The sequence below is a fragment of the Heterocephalus glaber genome, unplaced genomic scaffold (assembly GCF_053883595.1).
Source record: "Heterocephalus glaber isolate CG9 unplaced genomic scaffold, H.glaber_assembly_v1.0 deba00000937, whole genome shotgun sequence".
Lineage (NCBI taxonomy): Eukaryota > Metazoa > Chordata > Mammalia > Rodentia > Bathyergidae > Heterocephalus > Heterocephalus glaber.
In genome coordinates this window covers 6,237,726-6,255,705 of record NW_028258173.1, presented here as the reverse complement: position 1 = coordinate 6,255,705, position 17,980 = coordinate 6,237,726, and the positions used below count along the sequence as shown (strand labels likewise).

The window sequence follows — 17,980 nt, the reverse complement described above, 5'->3', positions numbered from 1 at the left end:
CTGAAGCCCCTCCCTGTAGCTGGACCAGGAATATGGAGACAGCTGAGCAGAGTGAGACCAGCAGTGTTCTTCCTCTTAGGAGGAACACAAGGCCCAGCAGACCATTCCCAGGACACCCAGGATTCTCAGTTCCCCCCAGGAAATCTCTGGATGTTAAATAGCAGAAGGATCTCCCCAGGGGCTGCCTGCAAAGTCAGCCGGCTCGCTTGGGTGGTCTGGCAGCTCCGCCACTATTTACTTTCTTTCCCGGGAGAGGTGAAAGGGAGGGACCAGCCAGGGAGTGGCCTGAAGGACAGGCTGGGGTGGTCAGGGAGCTCAAGAGCTGGGACAGCTGCTCCACCCTCTTCCCCTATAGGCTCAGGCCGAGCCCCCTGGGGTCATCTCCACAGGGAACCAGAGCTGAAAACTGTCAGCAACCCAGCCCCGCCACAGCCCAGCCCACAAGCAGGAGGGAGGGGAGAGGAAGAAGAAAAAGAGAGGGAGCTCATCCTGAAGCCGACCTCCTAGGCAGGGAAAGGCTAGTACAAAGTGTAGGACAGGCTCCAACAAGGGCTCCCTCTGGCTCCCCCTCTCGATGGTAATTTGACACTTGCATCTCTAGGACGACCAACAACAAAAAAGCTGGGGCTGGGACAGCAGCTGGCTGTCAGCAGCAGGAGCTGTCGCTGAGGAAAGGTGCCCAGGGGACCAGCAGTGGGACAGGAAAGCACCGTCCACGAAGACAGAACAAGGTGGTGGCCAAGGGCCCAGGAAGGCACACAGAGGCTCTATACTTGGACACCCTTCTTGGCTCCTCAATACCTCTGTTTCCAGGTGAGTAGTGCAGGGATGTGCTTGAGGGATGTGCTTGGCCACCTCCTGTGCACACCTGAGCTCTCCCTCCCTCTGGGACTCTACACTAGGAGACTGGGGACTCTGCCCAGCGCACTGGCCTCCTGCTTGCTGTGCAAGTCAGTTAAAGCTTTTTCTATTCAATGGGCTTAAAAGACGGATTTGGTTGTCCTGCCACTGTATGCCTGCTGAGCCTCCATGTTTCCCAGGATTAGGGGTATCCCTCCGTGTCTCTGCATTCTCCCCAGTTGCAAAGGTTCAAGATAGGGTATGCCCAGCCAGCTCACAGCTGCCCAGGATGCAGAAGGACCTGCAGCAACCCTGACCACCTTGTCCTTCTGAGGTTCAGCCTACTTGTTGTCAGGTGTTCTCAGCTCAGGCGCAGGGAGGAGTCCTGGATCCATTTGGATCCCCAGGAGTCCTCAGACCTCCCTCTGGCAATGTGGCAATGAGGTCTGAACACAGGACCAGGGTCACGCATGCCTCATTCTAAACCCAGACGCAGGGGTGAGGAGATGGGGATGACAGGAAAGCCTGGGAGGGAGCCCCTTTATCTGCCTGCTAGTCAGTTTTCTGCCACAACACTGTGATGCCAACCCTGAGATGGTTCTTTGGTTCTTCAGGCAGTATCAAGCCCAGCCCTCCCGCGCCAGCCTCATGAGCAGAGGCTGCCTATTCCTTCTGCCTCCTGTTCTCACACCAGGGTTCAAACCCCTTCCCCTCATCTCAGATCAAGCAAACAAGCTTTATCTAGCAAGACAGGGAAAAACAGAAACCAAGGATCCGGCCAAGTACTTGGGCACAGCTAAAGCCATGGGCGTTGGCCTGGGTTGGTAGCTCGGAGATTAACTCCTGTGACAGAGGGAGAGGACTTAACTGAAGCTGGGCTGTGCCCAAGGCAGCAGGTGAGGCCAAGCAAAGGAAGAGTACAGGTGTACTCCAGGCAGGCAGCTGCCTGCCTGCCCTGAACCCACCAGACACAGGTGGATAGGGTCCCTCCAGCTGTCCCTGGACTAGGACAGAGGGGGATGGCCAGCTTCGATGGCTATAGGGAAGGAGCTAGTCCAGTTTCTAACAGTCACCAGAGCAGGAAGTCCTTCTGTCCTGGAACACTGCAGGGCTGGGGCTGCAGAACCAAGGATTTAAGCACCTACTTTTTATTTCAGGGCCAAAGAAAGAGTTGTCCAAATGCTCTGCACTCTGCACAGTGGGCATCTCTGCCCTGCGAGTCAGGCCTCTGAGTCCCACAAATCTATAACTGTTGGTTATGCCTCATTCGAGCAGCTTTTTAAACAAGAAAATGTCCAGTAGGGAGAGGATGGCTGAGACACACCATGACAAAACAATAGGGGCACAGCAAGAAGCCCTTCAGGCTTATGAGCCATCAAGCACACTGTTTATCAGACACAAACATACTGCCTGTTCTCTTTCACACAAGGAGCCTGGAGTCAGACTATCAGTTTTTCGAGACGGAAGCAGGGAAGCCTTGGTACTGAGTGGTAGCCGTCTGGCCTCAGGATCCCTGCTACTCTATGGCAAGGCTTCCTGTGCTAAGAGATGCCACACAAAAGAACGCTGCCCAGTCCCTCTAACTCTGCCAGCCTCCCTCTGCCCTGTTGGCTCTCTCCTTCTACTGGCTGCGCCCCAGCCAGGGAATACCCCTCAGAAGTCTCTGAGAAGGGCTGCATGGGCAGCCTGGGCAAGGGTAGGGCCCAGTGGCTGTGTAGGCTGCTCTCTCTGCCTAGGGCCAGGGGGAGCCATCACTTGTTCTATCCCCCCCCCCCCGCAAAAAAAACTGCTTAGGACCCAAGAAAGCTCCAATGGAGGCACTACCAAGCATGAGGTTGGGAGGGACTCTGAATCCCCTGCTTCTCAGACAGAAAGTACAGTTTTAGAAGAAGTGTGATGAATCTGAAAGGCGAGGAAAATACAGAATTGTCACTAGTGGTACTTGGCTTCCCTGCCTTCTCCTCCCAAACCTAGGAGGATAAAGGGCCAAGAGGGACCATCCCAGAGCTCCCAATCTCCCCTGGCCACAGCTGGGAACATGCCACTGTGTCACCTGACAGCTGCTGGCTATATCAGGCACCAGGCAGTCAGGCACTGGCCTTGCTTTAAATAGCCCACTGGGAAGCTGTGTGGGGACCTATTGGAATGTGCCTCCTTCCTTTTTAGAAAAAAATACCCCTCAACCCCTCACCAATCCCGTGGATCTGTTATGCTCAGTCAACAACCTAAGCTTGAAATGACAAAATACCAACCGCCAGGCAAAGAGAGTTCCACTTCAGCTCTTTGGGAGTAGAACAACCATGCCCAGCACCCCCACTTCTCTGCACAGTGCAGAGGGCAGCCCTGGGTCTGATCCCAGAGCTAGGTGAGGCTGGCCAAGACTAGCTGGCTAATTCAGCTCCCAGTCAATTGCCTACAGACGTTCCAGGCTCAAAGCTGCAATGCAGCTCACCGCTGTGGACCAACCTCTTCCCAGAGTGGGGCTAGGCCCACTGGCCATAAGTCTGCAGCTTTCTGACTTCAAAACCCCCTGAGGATGCTCACTGCTTTTGTAGCTGAAGCTCTGATGAAGAAAGCCCAGGTTCATTGCATAGCAGCTTCAGCTTCAGCCTCAGGCTCGGCCTCCTCCACTCCAGAAACCCCAACTCAGATGGCCTCAGGGTCCCTACACCACTGCTCATTCATAAGCAGGTGTCTCCTCTCCCCTCACAATCTCTCCCTAAAATCTTTGGGTGTGGCTCACAAGTAAGAAGGTGCTCCCTGTCCACCCCCCTGCTGCTTGCTTCCTCTTTTAAGGAGTGTCTTCATAGGGCTAAATTACGCAACTTGGGCATGGTGCCAACCAGGCTGAAAAGGCCAGATTAAATATATGAAGAGGGAGGGGGAAAATGCAGCTCCATTTCTGAACCACGTACAAAATCATTCCTCTAAGGACAAGACCCCTGGAAACCTGAGAATGGGGATAGCACAGAGGTCCCAGAGCAGGAGAGGGACCGCTGTCCTTACGCAAGCCTGCTCCATCTGGTCAGTGGGAGGTCTCGTTTGGTCTGACCAGAGGGGACGGTCCTATGCTCAGGCCAGCAGGGCACACATCTGTCCCTCTGATGATAAGTACCATGTGTGAATCCCAGAAGGCCTGATGGTGATGTGCTGGTAAAAGTGGGGCTCTAGTGCAGAGTCTACTGGGTGGGCAGGACCCTCAGTGGGGCTGCCGCTGCTCTGCATTATCTTCCTGCTGCTCAAAGCCGAAACTGGCCTCCATTGAGAGGGAGTAGGGCAGTAGGAGGTGTGCTGCCTAGGCTCTTGTCCTGCCAGTTGACCACAGAGAAGTCACATACTCTTGGGTCTCACCTGCCCAGTTTGCAAAAGGAAGGCAGTGGGAGTAGGTGAGCAGTAGCTACCCAGGATTCTGTGCCCCTTCATACTATGCAAAATGGGATCCAATCTTTAGAGAAATGCACTAACTTGGGGTAAAGTGTGAGAAAAGCTGGGAGGATGTTAACTCAGGAAACCTCCAGCTTCTGGCAGGAAGTCATCTACTTTTCCATGGAGCCATCACCTGCCTGCTACTCCCATTGTCACTAAATCTACAACTCCCCTTGTCTAACTTGTTCACCTTCCTTCAAAACACACACCAGAACCATCCTAGGAATGAAGGACAGATGATACTCTCAACAGGTGTTTAGGGAGGACAGTATACGAGGGCAGGGTGACAGCCCACAGAGCCAGGGAGACCCAGGGCTCCCTCACCTCTCCTGGGCCTGGCCTGGCCCTACCCACAAGGTGTTCCCAAGGCAGACCCCTCCCTGAGGCTGTTTGCTGCTCCCCATGACCGTTAGATGACCAGTGCCCCAGCAGCTTGAAAGATGGGCATTTCAACTCTGTGTCAGTGCAGAGATGAAGGAACCTGTCCATGTCACAAGAGGAGAAGGGATGATTAGAACAGTGTTCTGTGAGAGACAGCTAGAACTTCTGAACCCACTGGGACAGAGGATCCCATGGCAAAAACTGGATCAACACAGTGCTGTCTCTTCCTCCTCGCCGTAGAACAATGCAGGAGTAAAGAAATCCAAAAGGCGCACGCCAGCTTTCATGCAGTTCCTACAGCCCAGTGAGGGAGCAGAGGGACAGCTGGGTCCTAAGTGACCAAAAGTGGGACTCACTGGGAAATAGGCAGGGGTCTGTGATGGGGTCTGCAATGGGGTGGGTGGCCTCAGCAGAGAGGGATTTCTCACTATCAAAAGTGCTCAGGCAGAGGCTGCAAGGCCACACCGGGGCAGCTGGTACAAGGTAGAGGGCTCAATGAGATGTCCTGCAAGGCAATTCTAAACTTGCTATGCAGGAAGCAGCACCGAACTGACAGGCCTTGCAGACTTAGCCATCTCAGGGAAAACCTCAACAGAAGGCAGTGCCCACCCAGTTGAGATAAGGACGAGGTGGCAATCATTAAACCTGACGGTCTGATGCAAGCCCCTGACCACCTATCTTCTACTCCTACCCCCAAGATTAAAGCAACTGTCTTGGTGAACCACTTCAGGCTGGGTTGGTACAAGGTTTCCCCTAGTCCTTCTCTAAAGAGGCCCTGGCTCCCTTGGGCTCACAGGAGAGATGGAAGGAGAAAGAAGCCCTGATGCACAACAGGCCCCAACTCACACATTCAGCCTAGAGCTTGCCCTTGGGCCTCTTGGGCACCCCTGGACAGGAAGAGGCTCTCTGGGGTGGGGGTGGGAGAGGCCAAACCTGGTCAGGCCAGAGGAACGGGTCCAAGGCCACAGGGGAGGGGCTGGCTGAGCCAGCCCTGAAACTCCTGACCCCACTGACCAGGATCCTCTGGCAAACTGGATCAGCATGGTGCTGCTTCTTCCTCCTCATGGTAGAACAACGTAGGAGTAAAGAAATGTGGGAGAGGCAGAGGCAGTGGCAGTGGACACCTGTAATCTCAGTTACATAAGAAGACAGCAAGTTTGAGATCAGCCTGGGCAATTTGGTAAGATCCTGTCTCAAAATAAAAAGTGCTGGCTATTGTGGCTTTCTTCACAGTAGCCCACCCTACTTTCTTCAGGGTGTCCTTTTATTGTTTTTTCTCCTTTTGCTTGGCCCAAGCTCACTCTGCAGAGCCAGTTTCTCCCTCACTCTTCACTTTTACTTTCTCAAATAAACTTGGCCCATTGCTTTTTGAAAATAAAATAAAATAAATGAAAAGTGCCAGGGCACTAGTAGGTAGAGGTCTGGGTTCAATCCCTAGTACAAAAAAAGAGGGTGGTGGGACAGTGGGTTGCCCCAAGAGATTCAGCTTCATTCCCCAAAGCCAGAAGCACCCCTCTCCCATCAGTTTCCACCTACCCTAATCCCAGTCAGACCACATCCCCTCAGGCAACCTGCTCTTTGACCCTGATCCTCCTGCTGCTGCATTCATCAAAGGATCAGATGCAAGCAGACCAGGCCGGAATCCCAGGGCCTGTCTTCACACCCTGACACCATCTGGGGAGGCACCTGAATGACCCAGGGGCCAGTAAGGGTCCTGTGTCAGCTAAGGCACCCTGGCCAACCCTGGCCATGGTATCTCAAGACAGAAGAATGTTAACAGTGAAGGTGCTCCACCTCGTGGTCAGGAACCTTCACCAAGCTTAGCCTTGGCTGGCAGCACCCCCAGGCAGGCTCTCAAAGTCACCCTCACCCTCCATTTCCCTCATCCTGGGAGCGCTGGCTAGGTGCAGGCTGAGGGCTGCTACTGAGCACACAAGACTTCCTGCCTCCTCAGAACCACAAGGGGCACTAGGAGAGAACCTGACAAACCCGTTCTGCGGGGTGCAGTGGGAGAGAGGGTGGCTTACTGGTGCTGCCTCTCACTCTAGATTCTCTTTCTGCCCCGCACAGCCCGCTGGAGCTCTGGCAGGAGTGCACACAGGATGGCGGCCACAGACTTTGTACAGGAGATGCACTCTGTGGGTGAGAGGCTGCTGCTGAAGCTTCGAGGACTGCCGCAGGCTGAGCCCGTGGAGCTTGTGGCCTTCTCCGTCATCGTCCTTTTCACAGGCAAGTGGGGGCACTCAGATTCTCCTCAGCACCCACCCCACAGGTCTCTGGCATCTGAGAGAGACTAGACCAGTGACAGTGAACCTTTTAGCGGTTTCAATGATAAAAACAGCCCACTGCAGCACACATGCCATAGGTTTGCCACCACTAGGTCAGACCACAGTACTGGCTAGGGGGTTCATGGGGTTGGCAGGTGTCCCCCAGATGAGGGGGAAAGGCAGTCGTCCCTCGAGGGATCCCTCAAGGGATTTTTCCCTATCCTCTGACACTGTCCACATGATGGGCAATGCTGGGAAATGGACCCAGCAGCACTGTCAGATGTCAACCCAGGGATGAAGGGAGCCACGCTTGGGCAGTAAAGGAGAGGGAGGTCAGGGCCTGAGGATGGTCAGTGTACCCCATCAGACTCTCAGGTCCTTCTGACACTACACCAGACCTGGGGAGGAGATCCTAGCACACCTCCGGGGGGCTTCTTCGGAAGGAGGGTGGGGACCCTTTCCCTTCCAGGGTCTGACGTGCCCATACTCTCCCATCCTGCAGCCACTGTTCTGCTGCTGTTGCTGATAGCCTGCAGCTGCTGCTGCTCACAATGCTGCTGCCCTGAGCAGAGAGGCAGGAAGGTCCAGGTACAGCCCATGACCCCGCCATGAGGGACGGTACAGACACCAGAAGAGAAGCTGGAAAGGAGACAGCCAGAGCCATGACACAGGCCGTCAGCTTGAGCCTGCAGTTCTTACCTCTCCAGACAAAGATACCCTGGCCTGTGCCAGGACACTGATGCCTGGAGCCTTATCAAGAAAACAAGGTACAAAACCCAATCTGCCAGTGGACCCTGGATGCTGAGGAAGAGCTGACTGTTTCAGACTCAGTAAGTCACCTGAGTTCTTTGCCAACCTGCACTTTTTACAAAACAAAGACACAAGGGTCTTCATTCTTTGATGGAGAACAGCCCACATGTGTGGGCAGCTATTCCCTGGGGTTCTGCTGATCCATGCCAAAGAGGAGTGAGCCAATCAGAGGGGTTTTGTGCAAAACTACAGGATCCCAGGTTCCCTGACAGGGGGAACATGTTTATTTCTAAGTAAAAGCTTTTTGGTTATGTGTTTCTAAGGCTGGGCTGGGCTCCATGCAATAGGACGGTGGTGCCAGAATTCTAGGGGTGTGGACAGTGACTGTTCTTTATAGGCCACAGCTCTGTCTGTGGCCATGAAAGCTGGAAAATTTCACAAGGAATGCCATGCAGGCAGCAATGCCATGAAAACAGTGGAGGTGCATGGAAACATTCCTATCATGAATAGCTGTTAACAAGCACTGGCTGCTGGATGCCTACTCTGCTGAGTGACGGAGGCTGTTTGCTTCAGGGCAGGTGCTAGGCCCAGGAATGCCACAGCCTATAACTTCTACCTGCACATTCCATACTAGCCAGCTCAGGCCACTGGATCTTCCCAAACTTTTGGAGCCAGAGAAGAAAGGTTAGCTCCTAGTATGGTCTGATAAAGTTTTTGTTTTGTTTTGTTTGTTACTGGGGATCAAACTCGGGTCCTTGCGCTTGCGCAGCAGGCGGCAAAACCACTGAGCTAAATCCCTGGCCCCCTAGTATTGTCTGTAACCTGCATCCTGCACCTTTGGTCTTGTCTCCATTGTATGATGACTGGGCTCACACCTAGATCTGCCACTTATCAGGTGTATGACTCAACCTTCCTGAGTCAGGTCTCCTCCCTAGTAAAACGGGAACTGCCCCACATCCTAGACCAAGTGAACAGCAGTGTTTGCTGGACCCGCTGCAAGCAGCCTAAGCAGTCTCCACAGTGGTCTCGCCAGCCTCTTCTGCTGTGGCCTCTGCTGTGCACCAGTGTCTGCTCTCAGTTCCTCTCTTATGAGGATAAACTAAGATGACCTACATCTAGCAGTTAGCACAATGTCGGGCATGTCCTAAGAGCTCCATAAATATGAACTGTCATTTTTTGTCTCTTTAAACAATCGATCAACCTAGAGCATCATGGACCCATTTTAAAGAATGTTCCTGCTGTAGTGCAACCTCCTTCTGGCTGCCCACCCTTCAGTTTTCTTTTCTAGAGACAAAGCTACAAACTCAGAAATGGGGGGAGTGGAGGCACACAAATGTGAAGCTCTATACATGCCATTGGGGCTGGGACAGAGCATTCTATCATGCCTTCCTTCTAACTGTCCAGAACCATCATACCAGGATCTATAGCTTTTCACATGCTTCTCCCATCTGGGTCTCCACAGCACATGCTCTAGTTTTTTGAGAGCACACCCGTCTACCCAGAAAACAGGTCATGGAGAGGATGCCAGGCCCTGCCATCTTCAGTTGGCAATCCAGGTCATGCAGGTAGGGACAAGCATGAGCTCTCACTGGCTCATTCCAGTTGCAGGTGTTCACTGACTCTCCTGATAGGTTTGGATTGAAGACTCAGAGAGGAAATATTTCCATACAAAAAGAAAGAAAGAAAAAGAAAGAAAGAAAGAAAGAAAGAAAGAAAGAAAGAAGGAAGGAAGGAAGGAAGGAAGGAAGGAAGGAAGGAAGGAAGGAAGGAAAGAAGGAAAGAAAGAAAGAAAGAAGGAAGGAAAGAAGGAAAGAAGGAAAGAAAGAAAGAAAGAAAGAAAGAAAGAAAGAAGGAAAGAAAGAAGGAAGGAAAGAAGGAAGGAAAGAAGGAAAGAAAGAAAGAAAGAAAGAAAGAAAGAAAGAAGGAAGGAAGGAAGGAAGGAAAGAAAGAAAGAAGGAAAGAAAGAAAGAAGGAAGGAAAGAAGGAAAGAAAGAAAGAAAGAAAGAAAGAAGGAAAGAAAGAAGGAAGGAAAGAAGGAAGGAAAGAAGGAAAGAAAGAAAGAAAGAAAGAAAGAAAGAAAGAAAGAAAGAAAGAAAGAAAGAAAGAAAGAAAGAAAAGAAAAGAAAAAGAAATCCAGGGTGGAGATTTAGCTCAGTGGCACCCTGCCTGCCTCACAAGCACAAGGTCCTAAATTCGATCCCCATACCAGGAAGAAAAGAAAAAAAAAAGAAAGAACTCCAAGAACTACCTATCCTGAGCCCTATCCAAAGAATGGGATCCAGAATAATAAAAACAACAAGGATGACAATGGTGATAATGACAGCTAAAATTCACTGAGGGCCTGCACATGCCCAGGTATTGTCTTAAGTATTTCAATGGAAATTCATTTAATCATCACAATACCTCACTGCTGTAGGTACCATTATTATCCTAACTTAGACGTGAGGAAATTGAGTCTTAGTGACACTACTAGGTGATTTGTCCAAGTTTGGCCAGCTGAAAAGTGGCAGAGCCAGTCTGGGTCCAGTCTGTCTGGCTCCAGAGCCCCTGCTCAACACGCCCAGTGCTCTGAGGTTTCCCAGGTGCAGGACAGATAAGGCTCTGTCTGATTCCATTATCCTCCATCAACCAACCCTACATCCAAACATCCACACCAAAACTCTGTCCCAAACTGCCTCCACAAGAGTGGGTGGGACCCAACAGGTAGCAGCTGGGGTGGTGCCCAACTAGGTGTCAGAAGAAAAACCCAAGCACAGTGGACAGGACAGGAAGGCCTGCATTTTTCACACCCAGCACCACTGGGTAGAGGTAGAAGCCCTTAGTTCAGGAGCTGCTCCAACAGAGATCCAGCCCAGCTTCCTCCTGACTCTTCTTCAAGCAAGGCTTCATCAGCATCAAGAATGGCCCTGCAAGGCCCAGGGATTTAGCTCAGTGGCACTGCCCCTGCCTTGCAGGTGCAAGGTCCTGAGTTTGATCCCCGGTACCAGAAAAAAAAAAGAATGGCCCTCCAAAGCAGTCCTGGTGGTACACACCAGTAACCACAGAACTTGGGAGGCTAAGGCAAAAGAATCATGAATTCAAGGCCAGCCTGGGCTACATATGATACCTGTTTCAAAACATCCAAGACCAAAAAAAAAAAAAAAAACGTTCTCCTCTAGGGTGGCTGAGGCTGAGACTCACTGCTAGAAAAGATTTTAGTTCCCAGCTGCTGAGAGATGGGTACCATGGACAGCCCTGGGCACACATAGGCAGACTAGTCAGTTCATTTGTCCCGTCCTGTTGCACGCGAGGCAGTACACAACTGCTAGGTCCAAATAAGCTGTCCCTGCCCACGGCAGACTTGCTCCTCCCCTTCCACAGCTCCACCACTGTTGGGTCAAGTCCCAAGCAGGTGTCCAGCCTGCTCAAATCTACAGACATTGGCCTGACAGCATCCGGGCACATTCCCTGGATGCACAGTCTAATGTGGGTCTTCCCTGAGGAAGACGGACTAGGAAAGAAAGCACCTACCTCCTATTGTGGGAAAAATAAACAGTCCTGGGATGTTTAAAGATTGCTAATGGCCAAAGAAGGGGCAGCCACTAGGCTTGTTAGGCCTGGAAAACATCCAACCAACTGGATAGCACTTCTGGAACTGCCCCACACCATCCTAGACCAAGCCAACAGCAGTGTTTGCTGGACTCACTGCAAGTAGCCTAAGCAGTCTCCACAGTGGTCTCACCAGCCTCCTCTGCTATGGCCTCTGCTGCACCCGTGTCTGCTCTCAGTTCCTCAGAAGGGCTGCACTTACACTGAAGATCTATTCATTTTAATGTCTGCACATTATAACCATTACAAACTATAATAAAGCCACTGAGGCAAGAATCTCATTGGGAAACCTTGGCAGAGCACAGAAAAAGTTTCCTCCTAAATCTGTTTGCTAAAATGTTAATATTTTGAAGCAATCTACAATAAAACTCATAATGTCACGATGGGCAACACAAATGGCAATGCAAATTTCAGATCATAAAATGTGAGGCCAAATTAATTTTGTCCTTAAAATCTTCTCTCCTTGGTCCTGTGCAGTGCTGTAGAATGCAGCCCCTAACTCTGACTCTCAGGTAATGAGTCTTATTCTTCACATCACTACTTCCTCATCACTTCTGGATAGAGGAACCCTCAGCACTAGACAGGTTCTTCCACAGGCAACCTGTGCCTTCCCTATGATTTCATTCTCCTCCCTGTGATAGTAGAATTATCTACTTGGGGACCACAGTTCACTGAAAAAGCCAGCTGAAGCAACTTTCATGTGTATGGCACACATTCTCTACACATTTCATTTTTTTGGTACCGGGGATCGAACTCAGGACCTTGTGGTTGCGAGACAGGTGGTGGAACCACTGAGCTAAATCCCTGGCCCTACACATTTCATTTTAAACTGAAACGGACAGTGCATTCCTTGGCCAACCTTTCTGGAGTAGCGCCAAGGTCTTTTATCTGAATGTGAGCTTGCTGTAGTATTTATTTTGGAATTTTGGTTTCATTAGAGCAGAACAAAAACCTAAAGACATTTGCAAAGGAATCTGAGTGTGCTGTGCCACTGGTGTTTTACAAAACATCTCCTTCTCCTTTGACAGAAATATTATTTGAGTAAATCCAAGTGGTCCCACAGGTGTTTACAGAAATAACAATTTACTTTCTCCTCTCAGAGGTACAGCAAGTGCCTCAGTCAGACTGAATAGCTGGCTTCAAACCAACTTATCAGCTGTATGACCTTGGTTAAGTTACTAAACCTCTCCGTGTGGGTTCCTCATCTGGAAAATTGGGAGTTTCAGGTGTCATTGCTTCATTTTTTAATGCCATGTTACATTCAATTGTGTAATTATAATGACAAGTACCAAAAAAAAGTATAACTGCCACAAACCAGTTTGGGAACTGACTCTTGATAAGCCCGACTTAACTGAGGGGGAAGAAGTAGCAGGGTGTGCCAGAGGCCAGCCTGCTGGCTGTGTGTACTTGGTATGCCAGGGATGTTAGTCAGCAAGTTTTACATAAGGAAATGGAAAATATCAGGCAAGCCAGGGGTCAATTCGGCCTGCAACAGTTCAGAACTCTTTACTAAGCCAGGTGTGGTGGCACACACCTGTAATCCCAGCATTTTGGGAGGCTGAGGCAGGAGGATTACAAATTTGATTCCAGCCTGCAGCAGCTTAGTGAGATCCTGTCTCAAAAAATAAAAATGAAGTTGGGAATGGTAGTGCACGCCTATAATCCCAGCACTTGGGAGGCTGAGGCAGGAGGATCATGGAGAGTTCAAGGCTAGCCTGGGCTACATAGTGATTTCAAGGCCAGCCTGAACTACTTAAGAACCTATCTCAAAACAAAGAAAGAAAGGAAGGAAGCAATCAAGCAAGCAGGTAGGCAAGCAGGCAGATGCAACTCAGTGTGAGGGCCTTGGGTTCAATCCCCAGCACCAGGAAAAAAATAAAAAGAGAAAGAGAGCCCCTTTCTGAACTTGCTCATCATCTGCCAACCTCCTGGCTATACCTGAAGAGGTTTAAAACAATACAGCATCTTGGCATCCTAGGAACTGATATAAGTGGCATGAGTGGGACATGAGCATTTCTAAGTGCTCCCAGCTGACTGTAACAAGCAGGGCTGATGACCTGCAGCTCTCAGAGGGCAAGGCTCACTTCTCTTGTCCTATGGCCGGTCAAATGCCTATCATCCCTGGCCACAGTAGGATCACACATCTAGCTTAGAGGAGTCAATGGTGGCCCCCAGGTTTCAAGCACCAGACACACACTCCATTCCCCTTCCTAGTTCCCCACAGCACCAGTGTGTAGGAACCAACCACACAGCAGCTGAGGCCTGAGAGGCAGGAAGCACCAGCCTCAATAGTGATAAACACTTTTACCCAGAAACTCGGTCCAGGAGGTACCAGCCAGAGCTGCTGTTAATCATTCACCCACATCACAGGAAGTGATGCCTTTGTGGCAGTACCAGCCCTGGGGCTTCCCAGGTTCTGGGCAGGTTCTCTCAGTGGATAGATCATCTAGACTGAGAGCCAAGCCCCAGCTCAGAGGTGAGGTGGATGGGCTGCCTGGCGTACAGCCCTTAGATCCAATCTTTCTATTCCACACCAAGTTTTATTTCTCTCGGGGAAAACTCTTAACATGCGCCCCAAGTGCCCCCACACTGACATCACAGAAGGGCAGAACGAAGCTGAAGGGTGTTGCCAGGTACCTACCCTACTCCACCTTTGTTTTCTCTGGGGGCAGCACTGAAGGCCTGGTCAGGGCTACTTGGCAATCCCAATAACTCTTCCTCCTAACACTTTTACCCAGGGTGCATCTCTGGTCACCTGGCAGCCCCTTCAGCCTGGTTCTCCCAAGCACAGGGGCTGAAGGACAGCTCTGATTTGCACTCACAGGACACAGGACTGCCAGCAGCACAATCAGGTAATGACTCCTTTCTTCTTTCCTGTACTCCTATCAAATGGCTACAGCCCATGACCTAAATATACCAGCTCTGTCTCCACAGCACTTAGACTTCCCGTTTTCAGGGGCCTCCAGGGAAATCTACTGAAGCCTCAGCCACTCCTAAACTCCCATCCTTTTTATTTACTTATTTTTTGCTTTCTTCTCTTTCTCCCTTCCTCCCTCTACTTTACAGTAATGGAGATTTTTAGTACCGGGGAGTGTGGAGGTACAACCCTAAACTACCACATCCCCCCTTTCTAAAATTCTTAAAGTCTCACTAAGTTGCCCCAGGTAGGCTCGGACTTTTGGTCTTCCTGCCTCAGCCTCCATTTCAAACAGCTGAGATTACAGGTATGCACCACCATTCTGGCTGTTTGTTTTGTTTTTGAAGTGAGGGTCTCCCTGTTACCCAGTCTGGCCTTAGACTCTTGAGCTCAAGTGATCCTCCTGCCACCAGTATACCCACTGACCTCTCAAAATGCCTCCCAAACAGTCAACAACTGGGGCAGGAAAAGTAGGAAGGATCTATAGCAATGCTTTTTTAGATTCTAGCTGAGTAGGGCTCAGGGGTAAGAGCCCCGGCTCCATAATGGGGCTGTTCAAGAAAGAACTGGAGACTCCAGAGGAATCTGGAATGGAGACTGGAACCAGCCTCCAGGAAGAATACAGGTCTATAATCTCAGCACTCGGGAGGCTAAGGCAAGAGAATCACTATGAGTTCCAGACCAGCCTGGGATACATAGTGAGTTTAAGGCCTGAACTGTCTAATGAGGCCCTGTCTCAAAAAAACAAAAACACGGGCTGGGGATTTAGCTCAGTGGTTCCACCGCCTGCCTTGCAAGTGCAAGATCCTGAGTTCGATCCCTGGTACAAAAAAAAAAAAAATTAATAAAAAAATAAAAACACAGCTGTGGATTTAGCTCAGTGGTTCTGCTGCCTGCCCGGCAAGCACAAGAACCCGAGTTCAATCCCTGGTACCAAAAAAAAAAAAAAAACCACAAAAGAGAGAAGAGGGAATGCTGGGCCCTCAGTATAGAGCAGAAGACTACATATGTTGCCTTCAGACTTAAAACCAAAAGACTCATCACCCCTTCCTGCAGTGTCCACTGGCCACAGAGATAGAAAGCTATTCACTGAGACTGCCACAGGCATCAAGGTTGGGGGAGTAGAGAGCAGCACCTAGGACTGGGTCTTGAGGGCTCCCTGCACTCAAGGCCTCTGTCTCCTCTTTTCCAGGTTTACATGGACCAAACGTTACTCCAGAAGGACATCTGGCATGATGAGCTCTGGGAGAACCCCTGGGATCTGGCTGGTGTGATAGTGATCGGCTTATTCATTGCCACAGTCCTGTTTTTCATCTTATTTGCTATTACATTTGGGTTGCTCTTTCCGGTGGACAGTACCGAGGGTGACCAGCAGTGATCTGACTTCCTGAGGGATGAGGAGGCTGCAGGCGAGGGGGGCTGACCAGCTCACCCTGTACTGGCAGTGGGCTCTGTCACAGTCCCCTGTGGCTCAAGGGTCAAGCGCTGGTGTCTTTTTTTCTCACCAGAAAACAGTATGGTCAGATACTTGACCTGGCTTAGGGCTGGTCAGATGGCAAGATGGGGTGGTGGGTCTGATACAGATCCTGGAACTCCACACCATGTGCCACCTGAACCCTGCAGGCAGGTGGGAAAGGGCCTTGCCTCTGCCTCAGGCTAACAAGGTCCTCTCCTGGGTTCCCAACCCCACCAGCAACTTTTTAAGTTCTTCACAGAGGAGGACATAAAATAATCAGATGAAATAAAAATTCCTTTTCAAATCTGCTAACTTGTGAGAGCTCATTTTTGCATCTAGACATGGCCACCAGAGCCAGCTTACCTAGCAAAGCTTCACTGGGGCCTACAAGTCCCCTCGTGGTCTGGCACTGCTTATCTCACTAGGTGTCTAAAATATGTCCCTTGGTTCTCAGTATGACCTTCAGTTCCTGAATATACCATGTTCTCTCCTGTCACAGGGCCTTTGCACATGATATTACCTTTGACCAGGATGTTCTCCCTCATACTACGCCTCAGTCCTTGGCTTAGTTAATACTTCACATCCTTCAGATCCCAGCTAAACCTGCCTTCCTCAGGTAAAACATCCCTGACCCTCTAGACTGGGGTAGGACCACCTGTTGTACAATCTCAAAATATCACACACCTTTCCTTCAAATCCATCTCAGGAAGAACTGTGCTTTTTTTTTTTATATGATCATCTGACAAGCATCTGTCTCCCCCATGGGTCTCTTTCTGCTCACCACTGTATCTCCATGACCAGTGTGCCTGGCACAGAGTGGGCATCAATTAATTTTTTGGTTGAATAAATGAACAAATGAACACACAAATGGGTAAAAGGAAGATGCTGGGGCTGCTGGGCTTCTCAGCCCAGAGTCCCCAGGAGACAATTCAACCCAGGTCTAAACACAGAGCTGTTCTTACATCTCAAAGTGCACAGGCTACTTGGCCACAGGTTACTTCAGGCCTAAAAACTATTCTCACAAGGGCCAGGGATTTAGCTCAGTGGTGCTGCCACCTGCCTCACAAGCACAAGGTCCCAAGTTCAATCCCTGGTACAAAAAAAAAATTTTCTCACAATACTTCACAGCAAAAAGCCCTGTCATGAATAATACTCTTTCAGGACTACAGTCCAAAGACAGTAGCTACATGCAGAGACAAGAGGAAAACCACTGTGTCCTCATTCCTAACTCACCTAAGTATCTTTTCTGTTGGTCCCAGACCCACCCCTCTTATCCCTCACAGGGTTCCATCTCCTCATTCCCAGCCCCCACAAGAGGCTCCTTTTAGAAATGTACCCACCTCAGCCAAGCCCACCCCACTGGCCGGTTCCTCAATGCCAGGTGTCAGCCCTGAGGGACAGCTGACAGGAACAGTTGTCTCGACCTCAAACTCAAACCAGTACTATTCTTAGAAAAGGAGCAAATATCTGGTGGAGAGGGGCTTTTTTTTTCATACTACATGCCATTTATGCAATAATGAAACACTCCCTTTCAAACCAGGCATGGTGGCACATGCCTATAGTCCAAGCACTCAGGAGGCTGAGGCAGAATAGTCACAAATTCAAGGCCAGCTTGGGGTACATAGTGAGTTCAAGACCAGTTTAAACTGTACAACGAGACCCTGTCTCAAAAAACAAAACAAACAAATAAAAGAGAAACATTCCCTAGGAGTCCTGGAATCTAGAACCTGAACACATGGCCAATAAGATAGAAGGTGTGAGGCTCCATACAGGGCAGGGGAAGCCCCAACTGGCCCACTGATGCACTAAGAAGTCCCAGTTCCTTGGAATGAGACAGAAGAAATAAAAACCAGTAGCCCCAGGAAGGATTCATGCCCTTGCCTGGCAGGCTCTCACCCTCCAGTGCCTCAAACGCAGCCCCAGACCAGAACCTCCAGGGTTTTTCCCTGCAGTGGGAACTCTAACAATTAGCAAGAACACTTGGTCCTTTCATTCCGTGGCACAAATGAGAGTTCTGCTCAAGTAGTCCAAGAAGGCCAAATTTAGCAGCTCCCTGTACCAGGGCCTATAAAGGGCTCTGGTGGAAATTGCCATAGGCAAGGGGGCCTGGCACAGCAGCCCGCCACTTTTGTTGGGTGTGGTCCTGCCACAGAGGCCAAACTAGAAATGGTTGATCCAAATTAGAAATAGCTCAGTCTAGGAGCCACCGACTCATCAGTGAATAGGAGGGAGATGGGAATCTAAATATAGGACCCAAAAAAGTGCCTCCCTGCTTTCCAAAGAAGGACCCAAACATCTGCTAGACACTGATATAATGTACTTACCCAGAACCCTGCTTCAAGACTCTAGTCTTGG

General features: G+C 50.3%; 3 protein-coding genes across 7 annotated transcripts in view; 2 read left to right on the top strand and 1 right to left on the bottom strand.

The window, feature by feature from the left end:
* Positions 1–17,980, bottom strand: part of Recql5 (RecQ like helicase 5) — a 37,810-nt gene that overhangs the window by 5,976 nt on the left and 13,854 nt on the right. The window lies entirely within an intron of this gene.
* Smim5 (small integral membrane protein 5) lies at positions 524–7,603 on the top strand. Its single transcript, XM_004860691.4, has 3 exons — positions 524–813; positions 6,718–6,876; positions 7,417–7,603. The coding sequence occupies exons 2-3, from the start codon at positions 6,750–6,752 to the stop codon at positions 7,524–7,526; spliced, it is 237 nt and encodes a 78-aa protein (XP_004860748.1). The 5' UTR covers positions 524–813; positions 6,718–6,749; the 3' UTR covers positions 7,527–7,603.
* On the top strand, positions 15,368–15,547 carry Erln (endoregulin). Its single transcript, XM_087208459.1, has one exon. It carries the CDS (start codon positions 15,368–15,370, stop codon positions 15,545–15,547), a length of 180 nt encoding a protein of 59 aa, XP_087064585.1.

Bases quoted from the DNA above. Each gene is read 5' to 3' on its own strand.
- Smim5 (XM_004860691.4), top strand. From the start codon at position 6,750: ATGGCGGCCACAGACTTTGTACAGGAGATGCACTCTGTGGGTGAGAGG. The intron at 6,877-7,416 runs GCAAGTGGGGGC...CCCATCCTGCAG, and splicing joins CGTCATCGTCCTTTTCACAG to CCACTGTTCTGCTGCTGTTG.
- Erln (XM_087208459.1), top strand. From the start codon at position 15,368: ATGGACCAAACGTTACTCCAGAAGGACATCTGGCATGATGAGCTCTGG.